The sequence below is a fragment of the Hyaena hyaena genome, unplaced genomic scaffold (assembly GCF_003009895.1).
Source record: "Hyaena hyaena isolate Hyena2069 unplaced genomic scaffold, ASM300989v1 scaffold_386, whole genome shotgun sequence".
Classification (NCBI taxonomy): Eukaryota; Metazoa; Chordata; class Mammalia; order Carnivora; family Hyaenidae; genus Hyaena; species Hyaena hyaena.
The window spans coordinates 1,120,387-1,145,030 of NW_024081020.1; the positions used below are offsets into that span (position 1 = coordinate 1,120,387).

General features: G+C 50.4%; 1 protein-coding gene across 4 annotated transcripts in view; it reads left to right on the forward strand.

The window, feature by feature from the left end:
* Positions 1–24,644, forward strand: part of TECPR2 (tectonin beta-propeller repeat containing 2) — a 103,798-nt gene that overhangs the window by 53,757 nt on the left and 25,397 nt on the right. Inside the window, exons 12-18 of one of the 4 annotated variants that reach the window (XM_039251222.1) lie at positions 388–568; positions 1,720–1,861; positions 4,427–4,667; positions 5,626–5,715; positions 7,217–7,450; positions 15,253–15,401; positions 17,353–17,772. In XM_039251222.1, coding sequence (XP_039107153.1) covers positions 388–568; positions 1,720–1,861; positions 4,427–4,667; positions 5,626–5,715; positions 7,217–7,450; positions 15,253–15,401; positions 17,353–17,388 — 1,073 coding nt within the window. In that variant the 3' untranslated portion in view covers positions 17,389–17,772. The other 3 variants (XM_039251221.1, XM_039251220.1, XM_039251223.1) reach the window with 3 other exon arrangements.

Below are 24,644 nucleotides of genomic sequence, written 5' to 3' on the forward strand. Positions count from 1 at the left end.
CACCCAGCGCTCCGAGGGCCGTAGCCACAGGGCACGGGAAGGCGTCTGTGGGTGGCACTGCTCCTGGCCTGGGCTGCCTGGCTTAGGCTCTGGCCTCTCCTGCTCTGGGTCTTGTTCTTTCTGGACATCGTAAGGTACTTTGGGACCCCGAAGGGTTCGAGCTGTTACCCCTTCCATTTTCAAAGTGCATCTGAAAACACTTCCGATAGATGCCATACCACAGCACAGCTTCACGGTTCGGTGACTAGACCTTAGAAAGACAAAGGACTTATTACGAAAGAACACGGCAAAATACCAAAACTAGGAAAAGCAGCAGACAACAGGATACAAATGAGGTGTGAAATCCTGATCGTGTGTCTCGGGGCTTCCTGTCTGTCGCCCTGGCAGGTCTCAGTGTGGATCGCCCCTGTGCCAGAGCCGTAAAGGTGGACTGTCCGTACCCGCTGTCCCAGATCACTGCCCGGAGCAGCGTGGTGTGGGCGCTGACGGAGCAGAGGGCTCTCCTGTTCCGGGAGGGCGTGAGCAGCTTCTGTCCTGAGGGCGAGCAGTGGACGTGCGACATCGTCAGGTAGCCGCAGGAGGAGCAGAGGCCTCGCGTTGGCCAGCTGGTCCCACCCTTGGTTCTCTGTCTGCTCAACTCCCCTTAAGGCACCCACATGAGCCCTTCGTGGCCAGGGCTGCTGCTCGGAAGCTGTCCGCCCTGGTAGCGCTCTCTGGGCTGCGGGGGCCGCGGCAGCAGCCTGAGCTCCGAGATGCCCTGCGCCTGCCTCTGCCCGGCAGACTGGGCACTGGGTCAGGACTCAGATTTTTGACATGCTGCTGCCCTCTTGTGTCACCCCGAGTGTCACACCGTCACCAGTCCCTCGTGACAGTCTCTTCATGGCCCGGTGCTGTCAGGTGGTTTCTGTGCACAGTCTCAATGGTTTAGGGCCAAACGTTTTCCTTTATCATCACCCTAGTCCGTGGTAATCGATCTCTTAATTGTAATTCATTGGGTTTTTACCATTCAAAATTTTATTTACAGAATTACCATCAGATCATGTTGCTAATTAGGAAAATGAGACTAGGCTCCCCTTGGTTTGAACCTCGCAGCCTGGTAAACTTGAGCAGGTAGCTTCTGTGAGCCTCCCGCAGGCTGGGCTGGGTGCACGGGGTGGGTAGGGGGGGACTGCCCTAAGCCCTCCCCTCCCTGGGCTCCTGCTCCGAGGGTACCACGTAAGCAGCTGGTGCCAGTTAGCGTGCATGGTCCTGAACCAGAGAGCACAGCCTGGCCGAGACTCAAAGCTGGCGGGGGCTTCACCAGAGGGGTGCCAGGGAGAAGGGCACCACCCGCAGCGAGATCGCATCTGCCCAGCCGCTGCCACCCAGCACAGCCTGGCACCCAGCAGGGGCGCCTCTGCTCGCTCAGTTGTGCAGGGGGGGCAGTGAGGCAGAGGCACGCCAGCCTCAGGTCCCTTATGTGCCCACGTACTTTTCTCGTCGGGTGTTTTCTCCCGAGGGCTGTCCCTGCCAGGCTGGGTCTTCAATATGTCTTTCAGAAGCTGCACACATTTAAACAACATACACTGCACAGTAATGTGACTCAAACTTCAAGCTTCCGTCCTAAGAACTTATGGGTGGGGTCCAAACCCAGCCAGGAGACTCTCGATGCTGATGTTCCTAGTCAACGCTGGACCCTTGGAGCGTGGGTGCTGATGCTGTGTTGTCTTCCATTTCCAGTGAGAGGCAGGCTTTGGAGCCAGTCTGTGTAACTCTCGGGGACCAGCAGACTCTGTGGGCCCTGGACATCCGAGGAAACCTGTGGTTCAGGACTGGCATCGTTTCCAAGAAGCCCCAGGGAGATGACGACCATTGGTGGCAAGTAGGTACTCCACTGCAGGGCCACTGGCCAGTGTCTTCCCAGGCTGGAGGCTCTGCTTCCCATTTATAGCCCCCGTCTTGTCCGTAGAGACTGGGAAGTTTGGACTGAATTAAGAACACTCACTTTTACTCTTTGTTGAGTTAAACTTTGCTGTGTTTGAGCACATTAGAAATGTCAAGGGCTTTTCGTTGTAGGAGGTACCTCCTTAAGCTCTCTTTGCTAAAATTTACAATTCTGTTTATTATTTCTTTTTCTGTTTATGTGTTATTAATTCATCCTCATATGCTAAACAAGCCCAGGGATAGCCTTTTGAAGACCTAGGTAATGATGAAGTTTAACTCTGAACACACGTGCTAAGCAGAGCTGGGCGGTAGGTTTGGAGCCCAGCTCACAGTTACAAGTCATGTGTCTCCACTTGTTCTGAAGGCCTCTAAGCAGGCAGCGTTTCAACAAAGAAAGGAGAATGTTCCCACGCGCTCCCAGAAAAGGAGACACTCAGCATCATAGGAGGTGTGAGCAAGCTATCTTCCGTGACTTGCTCCCAGCCGGGGTGGCCTAGAATGTGTTTTCAAAGGACATGTTCCTCCCCCTCTTTGGTAGCATTCAGTGTGGCCGTAGCCGCCCCTGCCTCCTGCTGCCGTCAGTGAGGTTGTTCTGACCCTCAGCAATTGAAAAATACGCAGTGTCCCTTTAGTGTTTGTCTCCACTGGTTCAGGCTTTCATTTTTTTGTTTGTTTATTTAATTTTTTGACAGAGAGAGACAGAGCCTGAGAAGGGGAGGGGCAGAGAGAGAGGGAGACACAGAATCTGAAACAGGCTCCAGGGTCTGAGCTGTCAGCACAGAGCCCAGTGTGGGGCTCGAACCCATGAGCTGTGAGATCATGACCTGAGCCGAAGTCAGCTGCTTAACCGACTGAGCCCCCGGGCACCCCAGGGTCAGGTTTTATTGTTGCCTCAGACTTGCTGAGTCGAAGACAGGTCTTTCATTCGTGGCGCTTAGGTCTTTCAGGTGAGAATGTGAAAAATAAGTTGTGTTTGCTCTTTGATGAATAAGTATATGTGTACATATGTCTCTAATTTGATATGCCAGATACTATCTGAGAAGTCGTTGACTTTAAAATCATCCTCTCCATGTTTCTAACTGTATTATATGGTTTTATACACACGCACACTCTCTCTCATGTATGTACCAAATTCCATTTTTAAATAGCTTGAAGAAAGTTAGATACCATTTTATCATAATATTGAGAACGCTATCTTTAGAGAAATTTAATTTGACAGAATCATCTTCGAGGTATTTGGAAGCAGAGTTATTTTCATTACCGTGAGACTGATTTCCCTGTGGCGCCAGAGCCAGCTTTCTGTTTGGCTGCTAAACCTTTCTTTTCTTTAATATGCATCCTGCTTCTCTGCGGGGGGTTGGGTGCTGAAACAGTCTGTCACAGGCTTGCTGCATGGCCTTGGCGTGCGCACCCCCAGGGAAGAGCAGCGCTCCCTGGGGCGGACCCAGCAGTACGCGTCATGAACCCCAGAGCCCCGTGTGCAGCGCTCTATGGGCTGTGATGGGGACCGCCCAGCTGGGCTGGCGGAGCGCTCGCTGGCAGTGGGAAACGGGGCCATGGGGTGCTTTGTGGTTTGACGTTCACTTCAACTTCAGTCAGGGCAGTTGGCTCATCCTTTCATGGGTTAAAAAAAAAAAAAAAAGGCAAATTTGTACACTTAATCAAGTACAAAGTGTTACAGTAATTTCCTTTTTACTTGGTTTTGTTTATCATAAATGAAGTTCCCTATAATAAATGATGTCCGTTTCACTTGATTGCGCATGACCTGGGGACGTGGCCTGCACGAGGCTGTCCTAGGCATAGGGGGCGGCATTCTCTGTAATTCAGCCCGACGGGGCAGAAGTATCCATGAGGGTCAAGTGGAATTTGACCATCTTAGAAAGAACTTTCTAACAACCAGAGCTGCCAAACAGGGAGAGGTTCTCCCCAGAGATGCCCTGGAGAGTGGCTTTGGGGATGTTAGAGAAGCAGCTTGCACACGAGAACCAGGGTATGCCTGTCACGTCCAGGGTGGCCCCGGCTCGTGCCATTGGACTGGCATCTTCACCGACAGGCCTGGTTCAGATGGTGGCCCTGCTTGTGATACCTTCTCTAATCCGTGTTGTGATTCTGAGGACTGCACACTAGTGTCCGCGGGAAATACCTAAATTTGAAAGCAAAATCACCCATTCTCACTGATTAGAATAAAAGTCTGCGGGGGGCGGAGGGGGTCACAGGTAATCACAACAGTAATACATGTGGTTGTGACAGACCCGTGTCCTATAAAAACATAGGAGACAAGAGGGGACGTTTTCTTCCATCCCTCTGAATCTAACCCTCAGAATTAGTTACGGTTGGTGGTTTGGTGGGTCCTGCCGGACTTGTTTTGTGCACATGGTGTGCACGTGCACACGCATGTTGGGGGTCTGCTGGACGGGGCCGAACTTTGCTGTCAGCTGGGGCGCAGATGGAGGGCGCTCGTGACCGCCCTGAGAGAAGGGTGTCCTCCCGTCTCCCCCTCCAGGTGAGCGTCACAGACTATGTGGTGTTCGACCAGTGCAGCTTATTCCAGACCATAATCCACGCCACGCACTCCGTGGCCACAGCAGCCCAGGTGCCCGTTGAGAAGGTGGCAGATAAACTGCGCACGGCCTTCTGGTCCCAGCAGCTTCAGTGCCAGCCGAGCCTTCTCGGGGTCAACAACAGCGGCGTCTGGATCTCCTCAGGCAAGAACGAATTCCACGTCGCCAAAGGCAGTCTCGTCGGTGGGTGATTCGCTTTGCTTTTTATGTTGCCTGATCAGCAGCTTCACTCTTTTTTTTTTAACAATTTTTTAAAAAATGTTTTATTTATTTCTAAGAGAGAGAGACAGCATGAGCAGGGAGGGTCAGAGAGAGAGGGAGACACAGAATCTGAAACAGGCTCCAGGCTCTGAACTGTCAGCACAAAGCCTGACGCGGGGCTTGAACCCACGAACCGTGAGATCATGACCTGAGCCAAAGTCGGATGCTCAACCGACTGAGCCATCCAAGCGCCCCGGCAGCTTCACTTTAAAGCCAGCATTGAAACAAAAACTTTATGATCTCAACTTTAGGAGATAATTTGGTGCCAGCGTGTGAAGTGTTTGTAATTGAGGGCTTCTTTATGCTTTGTATCAGTTTCCTTTTTTTTTTAATATGTCGTTCTATAACTAGGGTACCAGCATTTGGCTGGTGTGTGATCAGTTTCTACTGGGAATCTGGGATGATATAGAAATGGCAGATGGAGCTCATTTTTATGTTCGTAATTTCACATTCAAATGAAAAACTCCACCCAAACTAAAGAGCTCAGTAGGAGAAGGTAATCCATTTACTAGAGGAAAAGTTCTTTCACTGTGGAGAATGCAAGGCTCTGACAAGATCTGTAGAGTTGTTATGAATCCACATGTACCCACGAGGGCTTCATTTCTGTGAGTGAAGCGCAGCTTCGTGCATTTTTTCCATCTCTCTTCCCTCTGCACAACTCCCCCACGCACTCACCCACCCGACTGCGGGCAGGACTGGGCTCTGCATGTCAGCATGGAAAGGAAAAGCAGGGACTGGCCTCACAGCACTGGTGTGGGCCTCCTCATCTAAGGGCACTCAAGAATTAGCTGTAAGAGGTTTAAAGACCAGTTGTCCAGAACCAGAGCTCTGGTGTGTATGTGTTTTCTTCTTTCTTTAAAATGCTTCCCATTCCTTCTAGGCACTTACTGGAATAATGTTGTTCCCCGTGGGACAGCTTCTGCAACAAAATGGGCCTTTGTGCTGGCCTCCACTGCTCCCACAAAGGAAGGTTGGTTGAGAAATGTAGTGCATGGATTGGCCGCTGAAAGGTGAAAGCCGTGGTCTGACCACGGCCTCGCTGGGATGGTGCGTGGCTGGGTGGGCATCAGAGACAGGGCAGTGGCTTCACGGGCAAGTGTCCCTTGTTGGCCGCGCCGAGGCCCCCGCGGCTGGATAGGCCTGCCCAGGAGGGAAGGTCTAGTGCGGGGATGTTGAGTGAGTCTAAAGGCAAGATGTCATTCCAAAGGAGAGGAGAATCGATGTCCCGCCAGGGCCACAGGTGGAGACTCCCGGCGACACGTCAGGGGCCGGAGCACCGCAGCCAGTAGGCACCAGGCTTCTCCGGGTACCTTCCCCTTTCCCCTTGGGAGGTCTTCTGTCGCCTCCTGTAGCCTCTTGCGGTCTGGTTCACAGCCTCTGGTGAGTTGTGCCCTGTTGGGACAGGCCTCCCCTGCAGGGGCAGATGTCTTGCGGACTCCGCTCAGGGCTCCCCTCCCGCCCAGAGCACGGCGTTTGGAGCTGAGAGAGGCAGTGCAGGGGCCCAGGGAGCTGGGGGCCTGGCAGTCAGGTAGCCCCTGTGGGAAGTGGCCGGAGGCCCCTCGGAGGATCGCACCGAGGGCCGGATGGGAAGATGCTGAAAAGCCTGTGGTCCAGACGAGACAGCTGGTGAGTCAAGCCGTTAGTCCCACTAGGATTTGGCTAACTTGCCTGGACAGAATAACGTTTTCTTGCCTGATCATTCTGACCACAGTTCTGAAATCTGTAAGCTCTGAAAAGCGTAGTTCTTTCCTGAGAGTGACACAAATTCATTTGGCAGCAAGACCTGACCTGAACCCGACGTGAGGCTGCTCATCCCCCTGATTCGGCCTGCGTTCTGGTGCTGCCTGGCTCCCTGAAGCTGTTACTTAAATCCATGGCAGGTCCACCACCTTAGATTTTCAAAACCAAAAACATGTGAATTCTAAAACCTATCTGGCCACAAGTTTTAGACAATTATTATCATGGAGGTTCTAACTTTCAGAGGTCCACATTTTAAGCTGAATCTGTTAAGCCTAAAGGGCTTTAAAAATGGTGGGGAGGGAGAGGGTGAATTTTGAGGAGAGGCTGGAGAGGAGAGGAGGCCCTCCAGCTTCCCCCACCTCCCAGCCCACCCACCCACCTCCAACCCCAAGACAAGAACAGGGGGCTTTGGTTCCATCCTTCTGAGATATTGCTGACGTCACTCCCTCCAGAGCGCCAGGCACAACCAAGTCAATGACTCTCCAGCCCTTGCAGAACGTCCAAGGTCAGAGCTGCTAAGCCAACTTTGCAGCCTTCATCGGAGCTCACAAGCCCTGCTTTCTTTCCTCCCTTTAGAACATCTCAGGCTTGTTTCTTAACTGGCTGGCTGTTGGGGGGTCGCCTCTGACCTCTGACTCAAAGCACATGGAGCGCCTCCCACGCGGGGAGCCATCAGGCATCAGCTGCCCAGAGGCCATTTCGTCAGTGACAAACATGAACCTCTTCCACAGGAAGCTCCTTGTGGCTGTGCCAGAGCAGCAAGGACCTGTGCAGCGTCAGCGCCCAGAACGCACAGTCCCGCCCCTCCACGGTGCAGCTGCCTCCCGACGCCGAGATGAGGGCGTACGCGGCGTGCCAGGACGCCCTGTGGGCCCTGGACGGCCTCGGGCAGGTGTTCATCAGGACGCTGTCCAGGAGCTGCCCCACAGGCTTGCACTGGACGAGGCTGGACCTGTCCCAGCTAGGTAGGCCCCGGGTCAGCTTGCGGGAAGTCCTTGTGTTTTCATGGTTACTGATTTGTTTTGAGAGAGAGAGCCAGGAAGGCACAGAAGCGGGGGGTGGGGGAGAGAGAGAGAGAGAGAGAGAGAGAGAGAATCCTAAGCAGGCTCTGTGCTGTTAGTGCAGAGTCTGATGCAGGACTCGATCCCACGAACTGTGAGATCACGAACTGAGCCAAAAATCAAGAGTTGGACATGTAATCGACTGAGCCATGCAAGCACCTCTCCATTTGTGTGAATTCTCATAGGACATTGTGTAAGTTACTGGATTTCAGGACATTGATCAGCTCCTTGTGCAGATTAAATGGGCCTCATTCATTGTACAGGGAGCCTCACCCTTTCCAGCTTCCAGTGCTCGCGGAGCCCAGGAGGAGCGCCTGCTCAGGGCAAGTGGCCGCTAGAACCTGACGCTCCCGCTCAGCATGGCGCATGAGTGCCCTTCAGGTCTGCAAGGACAGGCGTGTCCTCCGTCAGTGTCAGCTCCGTGCGCCTGTCTCTTTGAAGCTAGAGCAGCGCCCCGAAGCCAGTGTCCATTCTTTCTCGGGCAGAATGAGGGGATGACGTGTGTCTCTCTTCGCCGCGACTCTCCTCTTGAGCCTCCTGTTTCAGTAAGTCATTTGTATTCCAAGAGGCAAGACAATAGAGTGAGCCCGCGGCAGGAGGCTCTTTTCCAGGCGTCTTCTTGATCAACCCGCAGCTTATGTGTGGCCCGTCTGACGCTGGAGACTTGGCTGAAGGCGGAGCTGCTCTAGGCTGCTCCAGAAGGCCCCCCTGAGCCTTAGGAACACTCCCCTGTCCTAAACTTTCCCACGTTGGTGAACAGACAACCAGTGTTTTTGTTGGGTAGGTGGTAAAGTTGAATTGTATGAGTGTTTCATATTTGAGAATTCAACCACATGTACTCGTTAGGGAAAAAAGGAAGGAGGTGCCTGGCGGACTCAGTAGAGCATCAACTCTGTCTCCAAGTTGTAAGTTCAAGCCCCACATTGGATTTAGAGTTTCCCTAAAAGAAAAAAAAAAACATATGTATGTGTGTATATATATATATATATATATATATATATATATACACACAACAAATGTATTTTACGTTAAAAATATATATTGAAATGTATTTTCATGTAATATAGACTTTATATTAAAATATATATGTAGTAAGATATATTATACATAGTTAGCCACATATTAGTGTGTACACACACACACACACACACACACACACAAATATTCATATACAGAGAGAACGGGAAAGAGAGCAAGAAAAAAGACCAGGAGGCCCGTTGTGTGGCTGCGTCTCTGGCTGCCGGGCTGTCTCACCATCCGGTGGCTTAGCCCACGGGGCCCCTTCCGGGTGCTGCATCGAGGGCCCATTCTTCTTCTGTCCAGCAGGACCCCCAGATACCATCCAGGTTCATAACTAAAGAGGCAGGTTGGCTCTCAATGAGGAAGCGAACTCTGCTCTGATAGGAATTTTCCAGGGTCACGCTCCCTTCAGCAGCACGTATACTAAAAATAGGAATGTTCCAGGGTCATTTTGATGACTTAGGCTTTTGGCCTCACGCTCTGTCACTTGAACCTAACCCAGTAGCGAGGCCGTCACCTTCCAGCTGTTGAGGGTTTGCCAGCCACCATCACCAATGGCGACTAACCCAACCGGGCTGCAGCTGCTCAGGTCCCTGAGTGCTGGTGATGGTGGCCTCCCACCTGCCCTCGGGAAGCCTTGTCACCACTCAGAGGTCTTCCTGGCCTGAGCCTTTCTCGCAGCCCCATCCAGCCCAGCCTGGGAGGTGCCGCCGCTCCTTCAGGAGCTCCAAAGGCCAGGGCACGGTTTGCATCCTGCCACCACTGGATCCCAAGGGCCCTTGCTCTTCTGCACAGGCTGGGCGACGGCAGAGCTGTCTCCCCGTAGCACCCCCCACCCCCGTCCCTCAGGATGCCGACGTGCCCAAGTGGGTGCAGAGCGGATGGCCTTGGGCCAGGCTGCACGCTGCCCAAACCGGCTCCGTCTGGGGCCGGCAGGCACCCACAGCTCATGCCTCCCTCCTGGCACCGGCTGCGCGGTCGCAGGTCTCAGGTGTCCGTGTGAGCTTCACCAGGGTGGCGGCCATTCTTTCCAGGTGGAGATGCTCAGCTTTGCAGGGATTGAGGCTCAGTTTAAGAGAACTCACTCTGAGCAGGCTCCAGGACCCTGGGTGAACTGCTGGGTTCCCTTTGGACCACAGTTTCCCCCTCCGTAATGGAACAGCCTCCCCACAGCAGGGGGAGGGTGTGTAGAAGCATCCTGTGTAGACGTGAGCTTCTTGGGCAGGTGTCTTGCACGGGGTCCTTCTTGAGCCAGCATGAGCTGCGTCGCGCCACAGGCTGGTGGGGGAGTCCAGCCATGTGCCTGGTGCCTTTCTTAGTCTGAGCTCTAGATTGTATATTTTTTATCCGGGTTGCCAGCAGACACTGAAGTGATGGACAAAGAGCCCTTTTATCATTTTCTGAGCGTAGGAGAATGCAGTCCTGAATTGGTAGATGGCGTGTTGGGCCAGGGGAGGTGGGCAGGGTGGCGCAGGAGGGGTGCTGGCCTCCCGCTGCGCCAGGGCCGGGGTCGGTGGGGAGGGCTGTGAAAGGCCGGCACAGACCGCCAAGGGTTGTTGCCGGGCTCTCTCCACATGTGGCCTGTGCAGCCTGTGGGACTAATAGGTGAGTCAAGCGGTTTAAATTCTCCTGTAAGTGAGGGGATGCGGGTTTGAGTTCAGGTGCGTGCTCCCTGCCCTGAGCCCCACGTGTGGGCGTCCTTGGCAAGCTGTCGTCGGGCGGCACGCGTGGAGTAGTAGCGAGTAGAGAGTGTGGTCATCTTGGTAACAATCCTGCCTTGGATTGCTCACCTTGATTGCTCTTTACAAGCTGGCCATGGTGGGTGCTCGCAGCAGTGAAAGGAAACACGGCCTCGGCAGGAGTATGACTGCATGTGAGCATTTCGTCTGAGGGTGAAACTCTTCTCTCCCAAACATACCTTTTTTCTGATTTCACTCCTCTGCTCCTGCTAAATTCTTCTGGAAAAGGCAGAATCCTCCGTGGCCAGCACATCAGCGGTGTCTCTGCCATCTACCCCAGAGGGTCTCCTAGGCTCTGTCCTTGCTTCTGTCCCCCAGTGCCAGGGCCAGGGGCCCCTCCTCAATGCGTGCTCTCCTGCGGGAACCGCCTCGCACGCCAGGCCTGCCCCGCTCCCCCCACGGTGGCCAGACCTGTCTTCCCCAGACCGCTGCAGGGGTGGACCCTCAACCTCAAATAGCTGCCCACCGCCCCGGCATCCGGGTGGCGCCTGGGGCCACCGCAGCCTGGCCCAGCCATCCTCGCCCGGCCTGGTGCAGCCGGCCACCAGCCAGGTCCCTCGTGCAGTAGGCGTGCGCGGGCCATGCTCATCTTGCCGTGGCCTAGAATGTCTTCCCAGCTCTTTCCTCCCTCCGCTTCTTCAGGCCTCAGCCAAGAATGTCCCCCACCCTGCTCCAAGCTTTCTTCGGTCAGTGTTCCCGTCAGGACGCTTTCCCATCCCGCGCCCTGCACCTGCTCTGTGGGGAGGCTGCCGTGGTCTGACCCTGTGGCATTTGCACACCGGTGGGGGTACCGCATGCTTGGCCTCATCCACGTGCAGCAGGAAATTAGAGCATCAGGGAAAGTGGTTATTACTCGTTAGCCCTGTTTCTAAGTAATTCTGGGTTATGAGTTTGAATCCTGTCTTTGGCTTTGATACTGATCATCACCAAACTGCCTAACAAGCAGGTCCAGAGAGCACCACCGTTAGTTAATCCACCTCCAAGTTGCCACCAGCGTGGTCAGGGATGTGATTTATCTGTGCTCTGCTCTTCAGTTTTGGCCTCGTCTTTATAAGCGTTCTGACATCACGAACACAAGAAGCGAAAGCCCGTCTTCCTGGTGCTGACAGAATGATCCAGCCCACCTCATGGCGGCACTAGGTTCCTTAAAGTCTGCAGTGTAACCAACTTTGGCATTGGAAGCAGAAATTTCAGTTTCAAGGATGACTTTAGCAAAGTATCAAGTCGTGAATGTGGTTTCTACCTTTTCTGTCTTTCTGAAGATGTAACATCACTCTTTTCTGCTCCTATTCAGATTACCAAGTCAGTTGCTACTTTGAGATTACATTAAGAGAATTCTTAAATGTCTGGCTACTGAACCCAGTCTTAGAGACTGAAAATGGAATTTTATGACTTATTACAATCCTAGTTTTTGGAAGAAAATTTGCATCATTTAGCAGATATTTAAGATGTTCACAACATTTCATTTCCCAGTACACATAAATATGCATTATGTGAGGCACTGGAATGTCAGCAAACTAATGCAATTTGTAATTTAATTTATCTGGTCACAGCACTTAACGAGGAAATATTTTGTATCAGTTTTTGCCTGTAGGTAACAAATAGGATTATGGTAGGCAATAATTTATTCAGAAAAGTGTTTTATAAATAGTAAAACACCAAATAAATGCTACTTTTTGTTCTAAGATGTGTGTTTAGAAGTAATCCTAAAGGGAAAATGTCTCCTCTGTTGAATAAAGTAATTAAAACTTTTTTTAAATGCAAGAAAAAACAAAGCAGGGGAAGGCAGGAAAATGATAGTGTGTCTGCGTTCATCAGGCTGGTAGCGTAATCACAGCCCCGAAATGTCAGCAGTTTAACACCGTGGATGTTGCTTTCCTGCCGCCACGAAGCTGCCTCTTAGTCTCTAGGCTTGTGTCTTCTGCTGCAGCGCCCTGTGACCTCCCTGCTGTGGTCACTATAGCAGGGGACGGCTTCTGCCCACAGCCCGCCAGCCAGGCTTGTGATGAGGCCCCACCTAACTGGAAGGGCTGCCGGAGAGCTGTGGGGTGTTTGGGAGGGCAGTGGTCCCCACCGCCTGTCCTGACCGTCTTCCCTGCAGAGCAGCCTCCTAAGCCTTCCGCATCCAGGAGGCCTGGGGGACCCTCCGCGGGGTAGAATGCTGTGGGAAAGCTGTTAGTTAAACGTTTCCTTCTTTGTCCTGTGTCTTCAGAATAAGCCGTTGTTTAGACTGACACGTGTATTCTCGCAGCCTTTACTTTCATTCTGAGAGAGTATTCCCGCAGTGGAACTGCCTGTTCTGTCGCCGTGTTGTCAGGCCCTGCTCACTGGGCTGCCGGCCCGGCTTTGTCACCGTGTAACTGTTGTCACCATCAGCTACTGCCTAGACTTCCTAGTAGGGTAGGTTGAAGACTCCAGCATAAAATTAATTTTCATCTAGTATTTTAAAATTCGCATTCATTTCTCAGCTCTTTCTGTAATTTACTGCTGAAGGTACTTTATGTTGATTGGTACAGATCTTTCACCGTGTAATGTTAGAGCCCTAGGGAGTCCAGCTGAACTCCCTGGTAAGACATTTCATAAAAGATTAAGGAAGAAAGAAATAAAACTAATTTCAGAATAAGAAAAAACTATCTGTAGGAAACGCACAAAGGAATGCTGAGAATTTTCTGTGAAGTGGTCAGTTAACACTTCTAAGCTGGTGTCATAGCTGAAGCCACCTAACAAGATTTGCACATGTGGGATCTATGCCAGTATGTCGTGGTGCAGACATGTCGGCCACCATCTGATACCAGGGACAGCTAGGAGCTGGCTGACAGGAGCATTGCCACTGAACGTAGCTGCACCACCTTTCCCCTTGCTTTAAAGTCAAGATGGCCCATCGAATTAAAAAACTCAGCAAAATCCCTATCAAGAAAATGAAAAGGCAAGCCACAGATTGGGAGAAAAGATTCACAATGAGTGTATATCTGACTACAGACTCATATCCAGAATATACAAGGAAAGCCTCTAACTCAGTCAAAAGACAAACCATTCAGCTTGGAAAATGGGCAAAAGGCTTGAACAGGCACTTCACAAAAGAAGATCTACCCCAGTAGCACATTAAAAGAGTCTCAGCATCATTAGTTATTAGGGAAATGCAAATTAAAACCATGACAAGATACTTCATCACACCTACCAGAATGGCTGATGTGGAAAGGGTGCCAAGACCAGATGCTGTTGAGGGTGTGGGCAGCCAGCAGGCACTGCTCATGGGCATGAGAATGGCAAATGAAGGGAGCGCGTGGGCGGCTCAGTTGGTTAAGCATCCAACTCTGGCTCAGGTCATGACCTCTCAGCCTGTGAATTCAAGCCCTGCATCAGGCTCTGCTGACAGCTCAGAGCCCAGAGCCTGCTTCAGATTCTGTGTCTCCCTCTCTCTCTGACCCCTCTCCCCACTTGTACTCTGTCTCTCTCTTTCTCTCAAAAATAAACTTTAGGGGCGCCTGGGTGGCTCAGTTGGTTAAGCGTCCGACTTCAGCTCAGGTCACGATCTCACGGTTTGTGGGTTCCAGCCTCATGTCGGGCTCTGTGCTGACAGCTCAGAGCCTGGAGCTGCTTCAGATTCTGTGTCTCCCTCTTTCTCTGACCCTCCCCTGCTCATGCTGTCTCTATCTCTCTCTCAAAAATAAATGAAATATTTTTAAAAATAAGTAAATAAACTTTAAAAAAAAGAATGGCAAATGCAGGTCTACCCCATGGCCCTGCACTTCCACTTCTAGATACTATTCGAGAAAAACAACACATGTCCACAAAAAAGTCTTCCATGAGAGTGACAATAGCAGCTTTACTCCCGCTAGCAAGAAGTATGCATCCCTGGGTGGCTGGGTAGACCTCCGTGTTGACAGGCAGCAGAGCAGCGTTCAACAATAGGAAGAAGCGGCACTGTGTGCAAACCCTGTGCACCATCCCCGAGTGAAAGAAACCAAACCCTAGAGAGTGCACACCTGTGGTCATTGATGTGGACCTCTAGACCAGGCTAGTAACCCGTGGGTGCCTCGGGGGAGGGGACTGCCCCCAGGGGGCCCAAGGGAACTTTCTGATGAAAATGTGCTCTGACTTGACATGGTTACCGTGGTATGTTCATCTGTCAAAACTGATGGACCTGAACACGTCAGATCTGTGCGTTCACTGGCGTCCCAGCAGTCGGGTAGCTGGTGAGCTGGCCTGTGGTCAGACCTTTGCCTCCTGGCTTAGCCACAGTCTCACCCTGGGACTTTGGGCATATGTCTTCGTGTCTGAGTCGCGATGGCCCCGTGAGGAGCTGAGCTAATGATCACCGTGCACCTCCATTCCGTTGTGGGGTTTGGAGCGAGGCATCACACACTCAGGTGCACCTTGTCCTGTGGCAGGTGCTCAGTGACTAGGCTGTTCGTTTTTGCCAGATAGGCCATTAGTCGAGTGTAATTTCTCTTTATAGCCTCCTCCCATTTCCCTTTCTCTTAAAATTGGTTTAATCAGTAAGGAGAAATGTAAAAAGGAAAGCAAAGATCCTAGGGGGCTTGGTCAGTTAAGTATTCTCATACGGATCAAGTTCCCTGATTAAGAGGGGTGCCCTCTCCCCAGGTGCAGAATTTGCTGATGCTGTGCACAGACATGATGAAACTTGTGATGGGCCCACACAGGCGTTACCCCTGCACTTATCGGCCCGGGGCCCCGTGCTGGTGGCTTGCTGACTGCCTCGCCCGGTGCCAGAGGGCCTGCTGAGTGGCGCCTGGCTGGTGGCAGGGCCGCCAGAGGCCTCGGAAACTGCCCTGAGCTGTGACGTTCTCAGACCACAGGGTCAGCCGCGAGAGCTGCCTCGCCTCTTTCTTTGAAGGATAAAATCAAAGTCCACAGATTCAAGTGCAGGCTTCGTTCTTTTTCAGAAGTAATTAGCGTGCGGCCTTTTCCTTTATTTGCCGACAGGACCTATAAAGCTGACAAGTTTGGCATGTGGAAATCAGCACATCTGGGCCTGTGATTCCAGGGGCAGAGTATACTTCCGGGTAGGAACCCAGCCACTCAACCCCAGTCTGATGCTTCCGGCCTGGATCTCGATTGAGCCACCTGTCCAGGTAAGCAGAGCGTGGCTGACACCAAGCTGCCCATCAGTAAAGGCAGGCGCTGCCAGGTTGCTGCTGCCGGGAGGGGACCACACGTTCCTGCGTGCACCTCCCAGCCAGTGGGCGCAGAGACGTGGGTCCCGGGAACAAGGCTCCCCTCCACGGCGTGTGCTCGCCCGTTTATCCCAGTCATGGAATTTAGAGCCAAACGCACTGTTAAAGATGATCCAAGTTAACGCTTAAGACTTTTTTCCTCTCAAAAATATTGTAACTTTTTACAAAACGGACATTGTGGTTTTTTTTTTTTTTTTTTTTTTTTTTTTTTTTTTTTTTTTTTTTTTTTTTTTTTTTTTAATTTATTTTTTAAATGTTTTATTCATTTCTAGCAGAGAGAGAGACAGCGTGAGCAGGGGAGGGTCAGAGAGAGAGGGAGTCACAGACTGAAACAGGCTCCAGGCTCTGAGCTGGCAGTCAGCACAGAGCCCGACACGGGGCTCGAACCCACAAACCGCGAGATCATGACCTAAGCGAAAGTCGGACGCTCAACCGACTAAGCCACCCAGGCGCCCCACGGACATTGTGTTTTAAAAAATAAAATCGGGGCACCTAGCTGGCTCAGTCCAGTGAACATGTGATTCTTGATCTCAGGATCGTGAGTTCAAGCCCCATGTTGGGGGTGGAGATTACTAATAAATAAGTAAGAATAAAATCAAGCAGTACCGAGAAGTATAGCAAAGGAAGTAAAAGCCACTTCAGATCTCGTCGGCACTTTGCGAGCGCCTCTCCTGGCTTGTGGAGTTATGTGCCCCAGCCCTACCCCCACGACAGTTCAGCTTACCATACGTCCTAAATGTTTTTCTTTTCCAGTCGACTCTTCCACCATCGATAACAGAAGCAGGGTCTGATTTTAGGGCACTATTTAATTACCCTTAAAGATCTAACAGGCCTGTTTGCTCTACTAGGTACATTTCTGTTAAAATTTATACTTAAGGGTCTGTGATTTCATGGCCTACCTGCTCCCAACTCCTGCTAGGCCCTATTTTGTGACTTTGTTGGAAAAATCATGATGTTGCCATTGGAGAGGTGTCAGCGGGACAGTGCTTAGTCCTTAAACAGAACAGTGCTTAAATGGCGACAGACAGGAAGTCATGCGTTTGGGTAAAGGCCTTTGTCTGTGACCATCTGTGTTTTGGGCACCATGAACCCCCAGGAACAGGGTGACAAAAGTCGAGGAGCTGCAAGACCATGAGGACCTCCAGTCCTCCCGGCAGACGTGGGGCGCGTGAGGCCCCACAGTTGAACCAGAGGTCAGGTCAGACCACTGGCTACTCGTCCTGCCCAGAGAGGCCCTACGTCCCCATTGGTAGCTATTCCTCCCTCATGGGGTTAAGGAGAGAGCGAGTAGAAGAATGTCGGTGACGGCACCTTGTGAATCAGAACGCGCTGTGCAAACGTGAGGCTACATGTGACAAATGAGGATGTGGGCTCACTTCTCTGCACGCAGTGGTGCGGCGGGAGCAGGCCACCTGGCAGAGGGGAGTTCGTCATCACTGGCCTTGCAGAGCGCTGCCGTGCCCAGCGATGAGCAGAGACGAGCCAGCGTGTGTCTCGCTTCGTTAGCGTCCTGAAATCCTCCTCACCCAAGGCACCCTCTTGTTGCCTGAGCCCTTCAGTACGTCATTGTTAGCACATTGCTTTTTTTTCCTGAGAGCTTTATATTATTTCTTTTAAGAGTTAATTCGCCCTTTCATAGTGTAAAATTCAGGGGGTTTTAGTATATTCAGGAAGTTGAGCAGTAGTTACTACTGTCCAGTTCCAGAACTTTCTCATCACCCCAAAAAAGAAAGCCCAAACCCATTAGTAGTAATGGTAGGTAGGGTAGTAGCCCCTACCCTTTTCCCAGGAACCCCCAAGCCCTCAACCATTAATCTCCCTTCTATTTTTATGCCCTTGCCTATTCTAGATTCGTCTCTTTCATATAAATGGAATTGTACAATAAGTGGCCTTCTTTAACATCTTTCACTTAGCGCCATGTTTTCAAGTACTGCAGCACTGGTAGCATGTGTCGATGCTTTGCTCCCTTTTGTGACTGAGTATTATTTCATTGTGTGGATAGATGTGTTGTTATTCATCAGCTGCTGGACACTTGGGGTATTGCCGTGTGTGGGCTGCTGTGAATAATGCTTCACGTGCGAGTGTTTGTGTGGATTTAATTTTCCATTCAATAGAATGGGTAGATACCTTTAAAGGGAATTGCAGGGTCAGATGGCGAATGTACATTTAAATGTTTATGGAGCTGGGGCACCTGGCTGGCCCAGTTTGTAGAGCGTGTGTCTCTGGATCTCAGAATTGTGGGTTCAAGTCCCATGTTGGGCATAGAGATTACTTAGAAATAAAATTGAATGAATGGATGAACTGTTTTCCATAGTGGCTGCATCATTTTGCATTTCACCAGTAATGTTTGAGGGTTCTCATTTCTCCATATCCTTGCCGAAAAGTTTTTCTTGCCTGATGTTTTTATTGTAGCCATCCTAGTAGGTGTAAACATGGCACCTCGTGGTTTTGACTTGCATTTCTGTAAATGCCTAATGATGTTGAAGATCTTTTCATATGCTTACTGGCCCTTTCTAGATCTTCTTTGGAGAAGTGTGTATTCAGAGTCTTTGCTCATTTTTCAACTGAGCTATTTGTCTTTAAATTATTGAGCTTTAAGAGTTCTGTAGATATTCTGGGTACTAGACCCTTATCAGATACATGATTTACATAAGCTTTGGGTGACTTACGTGCAAACTGTCGCCTGATACAAGGTCTTGAAGATCTGCACCTCTGTTTTCTTTTAGACATCTTACAGTTCTAGCCCTTACATTTAGATGTTTGATTTGTTTACAGTTAATTTCCGTATATGGTACAAGGTAGGTGTCCAAGTTCATTCCTGTACACATGAATATCCAATTATACCTGCACCGTTTATTGAAGACTATTGATTTTTCTTAAATTATCATGAAGGGTTGTCAAAATCAATTCACCGTAAATGGAAGGAGCTTTCACTCTAGTTCTGTTTCGGTGACCTGTACGTCTTCATGAGGCCAGTCCCACATTGTCTCGCTACTTAGCTTGGTTGCACATTTTGAAATCAAGAAGTGGGTTTTCTTTTTCAAGAATGTTTTGGGGGTGCCTGGGTGGCTCAGCAGTTAAGCATCCGACTCTTGATTTTGGCTCAGGTCATGATTTCACGGTTCTAGGGGGGGCGGGTAGGGCTGAGCCCTGCCTTCGGCTCTGTGCTGACGGTGTGGAGCCTGCTTAGGTCTCTCCCTCTCCTTCTCTCTCTGCCCTCCCCCGCTTTCTCTCTCTGTTTCTCTCAAAATAAATAAATAAACTTAAAAAATATATTGTTTTGTTTACTCTGTTTCTTTGCATATCCATATGAATTTTGGGATCAGTTTGTCAATGCAAAAAAATGCTCACTGGGATTTTTATAGGAATTGTGCTGAATCTGTAGATCACTTGGAGAAGTATTGCCATCTTCGTAGTATTAAGTCTTCAATCCATGAACATGGGCTGTCTTTTCATTTATTTAGATCTTCTTTAATTTCCTTCAGCAGTTTTTTGGTTTTCAGAGTATATTTTTAACTACTTTTGTTAAATGTATTTCTTTTTTTTTTTTTTTTATTTCTAGGAGAGAGAGAGAGAGAGAGACAGCGTGAGCAGGGGAGGGTCAGAGAGAGAGGGAGAAACAGACTCTGAAATAGGCTCCAGGCTCTGAGCTGGCAGTCAGCACAGAGCCCGATGCGGGGCTCGAACCCACGAACCGCGAGATCATGACCTAAGCAAAAGTCGGACGCTTAACCGACCAAGCCACCCAGGCACCCCTGTTAAATGTATTTCTAAGTCATTTATTTTTGATGCTACTGTAGATGGAATTGTTTTCTTTTTTTTAAATGCTTATTTATTTTTGAGAGAGAGAGAGAGAGAGCCTGCGAGTGCACAAGCAGGGGAGGGGCAGAGAAAGATGGAGATACAGAATCCGAAGCAGGCTCCAGGCTCTGAGCTGTCAGCACAGAGCCTGATGTGGGGCTGGAACCCACAAATCACAAGATCATGACCTGAGCCTAAGTCAGATGCTTAATCAACTGAGCCACCGAGGCACCCTGGAATTGTTTTCAGTTTGTTCATTGCTAGTATAAGTTTCTGTATATTGATCTTGTATCTGGAAACCTCACTAAACTTGTTTTAGTTCTAATAACTTTTTTGTGGATTCCTTAGGATTTCTTATGTACAAAATCATGTCATCTACAAAAAGAGATCATTTTACATCTTTTCCTACCTGGATGCCTCTTATTTATTTATTTTAACGTTTGTTTATTTTTGAGAGAGAGACAGAGACAGAGACAGAGCACAAGTGAGAGAGGCAGAGAGAGAGAGGGAGATGCAGAATCCGAAGCAGGCTTCAGGCTCTGAGCCTGATGTGGGGCTCGAACCCACAAACTGTGAGATAATGACTTGAGCCAAAGTCGGACGGACGGTTAACCCATTGAACCGCCCAGGTGCTCCTTATTTCTGTCTCTTACCTAATTACCCTGGCTAGAACCTCCTGTTTGATGTGGAGTAAAAGTGGGGAGAGCAGACATATTCGTTGCATTCCTGATCTCAGGGGGACCCAGCCAGTCTTTCACTATTAAATCATGATATTAACGGCACACTTTTTACAGATGCCCTTTTCAGACTGAAGAAGTTCCCTTTATTCCTAGTTTTGTGAATTATTTTTTCATGAGAGAATGTTGGTTATTGTCAAGTGCTTTTTCTGTACCTGCTGAGATGATCGTGTGTGTTTTCTCCCTTATTAATGTGATGTGTTATATTGACTGACTTGTATGTTGAGCCTTTTGTTTCTGGGATAAATCCCAGTTGGTCATGATGTGTAATCTCCTGTGTATATTGCTGTGTTTGTTCTGCTGGTGTTGTGTCAGGGATTCTTGTGTCCTTATTCATGAGAGAGATTGGTCTTTGGTTTTCTTTTCTTGTCATGTGTTTGTCTGGTTTTGATGTCAGGGAAATGCTGGCCTCTTAGGATGAGTTGAGAACTGTTTCTTCCTCTTCTGTTTTTTGGAAGAATTTCTGAAAGATTAGTGTTGATTATTCTTAAAGCAATCTTACAGCTCCTCATTGTAAGCTGGGGCTTTTCTTCCTGAGATGTGTTTTGATTACTAATTTAGTCTCTTTACTTGTTTTCAGTCTATTCAGAATTTTCTGTTTCTTCTTAATGGAGTTTGAATAGTTTCTGCCTTTCTAGAAATTTGTTCATCTCATCTACATTCCCTACTTGATTGGTGTCCAGTCATTGGTAGCATTCCCATATCACCCTTTCTGTTTCTCTAAGGTTGGTAATTATGTCCCCGCTTTCATTTCTGTGTTTAGTAGTTTGAGTCTTCCCTCTTTTTTTCGTAGTCAGTTTAACTCAGTTTGTCAGTTTTGTTGATCTTTTCAAAAAACGTCTTTTGGGGGCGACTGGGTGACTCAGTTGTTAAATGTTGGACTTCATTCTGCTCAGGTCATGATCTCATGGTTCATGAGTTTCAGTCCTGCTTCAGGTGAGCCCCACTTTTCTCTCTCTCTCTTTCTGCCCCTTAGCTGCTCGCTCGCTCGCTCTCGCTCTCTCTCTCCCCCCACCTCCTTTCTCTCCTCTCAAAAAAAGAAAAAAAAACTTGGTTTTGTTGATTTTTCTCTACTGTTTTTCTGTTCCTTAGTTCATCTGTTTTCACTCTACTCCTCGTTCTCACACAACTTGCCGTGCACGGTGTTTTGCTGGCTAGTGTTATTCTTTTGAGACTTCCAAGCATTATTTGTCACACTTATCGTGTGCCTGGAGAAGGCGTAGGTGTGCGGAGTCCCAGCACGGGGCCATGCCAAGGGCGGCAGAGGGCTGCTGAGGGGAAGAGCGAGGTCTGCAGGCTGCGTGGTGCGGGAGGACGGGGTGCAGCCGGCCGGAGCACCCCTGTGCCTTGTATCAGCCTTTTCCCGTCACGCCTCACGCCAGGCTGCTAGAGAGAGTGGCCAGGCAGAGAGCCGCTGCCAGTGGTGGCTCCAGCCAGCCTCGCCCCGCCTGGGCACCTCTCTGCAGCCATGGGCCGCTCGGGTACCTGGCTGAGTTACATCAGAGACTGTGGGAACCTGCAAACTGCCCTTGCTTTCTCTATTTAGATTCTAGAATAGCCTCTGGGAAGCAGGGCTCAAATTGGGGAGAGAGAGCTGTACTTGGAGTGCTCTATTGATGAAAGTGATCAACAGCTTTACGCAGGAAATTGGCCAAATGGAGCAAATTCACATGAAAAGGCCTCAGAGCTGTGCTCTGAATAAAGTAGTGATTGCTAAATGGACTGCGAAACTCTAACTATTCCGAGTCGTTCCGCTGAATGGAGCCACATTTTCTGACTCGGTTAGCTTTAAGTGCCGGAGAAGAGATTCACTTTCTGTGGAATTGGACGATACAAAATGCTTTTCAGACTGGTTCCTGTGGGAAAAAGAAATCAGACTTCACACCCGCGCAGGCTTTGACACACGGCCGTTCCAGCCCGGACCTGCCGGAGCCCCATCCCCGGCGCAGGACGTGCAGGTCAGGAGGGTTCTCCCCCCTCGGCAGAGGGAGCATGTGCTCGGGACAGCTGAGCGACTGTGTGGCCCCCAACCCTAGCGAACGACCGAGCCTCGACGGGGACCCCGACCCGCCGTGTCGTCACAGCCTGCGGGGACTGCTTCCCCCAGGCAGCTGGGACCGCGCGCTTGGCCGCAGAGGTGCAAGGTGACCATGAGGCCCGTTCTGGGTGCTCGCCTCGGGCCACCCGTCCACACCACATGCCTGTGATTGTTTGTGCATCCGTGTGGGAAACCCCAGCTCAGAGAGGATCAGAAAGTTGCCAGAGGGCTCGTGGCTCACACGGGCAAAGCTGGAATCTAGGCGTGTGTCACCCCTAGTGTGGGGTGTGGGGACCGAGCCTGGGCCTAGACGGCCGCGTGCCTGAGGCTCTGTGACCTCACAGGCAGTGTTTCCACACGAAGGCCCCCGAGTCCTGCAGCTGCAGAGGTCCTGACAAGACGAGTGTGCCAATGGGGAGGGGAGGCCTCCTCGACAGGGTTTGGAAAGTCAGGACAGAGGGGCTCCTGTGGGGCTCCGTCAGTTAACTGTCCGACTTCAGCTCAGGTCGTGATCTCAACGTTGGTGGGCGCGAGCCCCGCATCGGGCTCTGTGCAGACAGCTCGGAGCCTGGAGCCTGTTTCGGATTCTGTGTCTCCCTCTCTCTCTGCCCCTCCCCCATTCATGCTTTGTCTCTGTCCCTCTCTCTCCATCAAAAATAAATATTTTTTAAAAATTTTAAAAAGGACAATTTGGTTGAATCCAAGTATTAGGTTATAAGTGGGGTTTACATGTTTCGATCATAATCAGCCTCTTCCTCCTGTAGTTTTTTTCCTTCAGTTCATTCCTCAACTTGAGCTTCTTGGTTTGCATGTAGGATGTGTTTGCAGCTGAAACGAGGGGGAGCAGGTAATAGATGCTAAAGGGCACAGTGAAGTGAAGCGACGGAAATCCTCCGAGATCAGCAGCACTTACGCTACTTGTCTCCTGTTCTCATCTCTGGTACACACCTCCCTGCTGTAGTAGTCTTGGGGTGAAGTTTTAACAAAGTGCTGAAAACAAATGACTCAGTGTTCAGACTTACTAACATATGGAAGGATTTGGAGAAAATATTTATAGTTGTTTTTAGCCTTTTTTTTTTTTTTAAGTATTTCTGCTTTAGTTAGAGAACGTTTTGTCCACAGTAGAGGTAGCACTGAAGCAAGCTCAGTGGGTGATGTGACATTTCACGGTACTGTGGGCACCAAGGGCCCCGGTAAAGGAAGGGGACCATCCAGCTGTCCCCACCCCAGCTTGGCCCCACCTCTTCTTTCAGGCAGGTCTTCTTTACCGCCCCGCTCACTCCCCTCCACCCCAGGGCCCCTCTCTGCCCCCTGAGCAGACCCTGCCCTTCCCTGCCCACTGGTCCCCTGCCTCACTGGGGGGCTTCAGCCCACCCTTGTGTGTGGACTGCCCATTGGTTCTCAGAGGTCATTTACTCCGCCTGGGTCATAGCTTTGCCTGGAAAAGCGAGAGACTTGGGGAACGAAGACTAGTATGTCTGGCAAATGGCCAAAGTAACATTTAAAAAATTATTTCATATTCAGCTGTTTGAGGTATTTTTAGCCATACGAACAGCAAAAACATGAAATAAGTGTACAAGCATGATACTAGGTAATAGCCATGGGGTTGCTCCCCCCACCGAGCCGCCGGTGGGGGTCTGTAACTTCATGTCACTTTACTCATCAAGAACTTCCACATCGACAAGTTCACACCTAACAACAGGAAGTCTTTCATTAGAGAAGGTTTAGCATCAGGGGCGCTGGGGAGGCTCAGTCGGTTAAGCGTCCAGCTCTTGATTTCGGCTCAGATCGTGATCTCCTAGTTTGTGGGTTCAAGCCTCACATTGGGCTCTGTGCCGACAGTGCAGACCCCACTTTGGATCCTCTGTCCCCCTCATTCTCTGCCCCTCCCCAGCTCATGTGCTCACAAACAACATGTGTGCTCTCTCTCAAAAAAAATAAACAAACTTAAAAAAAAGAATAGATGAAGTGTCATTTCAGGACAGCAGAGCAGAGAGCAGTTAGAGGAGTTTTCGTTGTCCTGACCCCTGACAGTGGTCAGCACAGCTAAATAGCCCCGATGACCCTCTCACTCCTTCTACCACCTGGTGATACCCGCCGACCTGGCACAGGTCACTCACCTGGGGACGGATGGTGGGAGAAGGGGGGCACCTACACCCCAAAGCAAAGCTTTGTGGGGACAGCTGAGCACATGCTCCTTAGAGTTTTGGGGTGTTCTGATCGGTGGCTAGTGTGCCCTCCTGAGATAAAAATGCTGGAGGTCTTGGGGATAGTGAAACCAGACCCCTGTCACCTCATTTGGGAGGCAGGGGTTAGACCCCATCTCGTGCTGATGCACGACACCATTCAGCAAGTCAGCCTCACTCCCGACAGGGGCCTCCCCGGCACAGCCTGTCCCCCTGTGGCGATGGGAGTGGTCGGGCTCTGGGCCGAGGGCACAGAGCTTCACACGCCAGGGCAGCACACCTGTGTTTGATAGGAGAAAGAAAAGACGTTGCCACTTAACGCGTTTCGTGTCTAGGCCTCTGCTCTGTAAGATGTGCTGTGAGGGAGCGGAGTCGAACT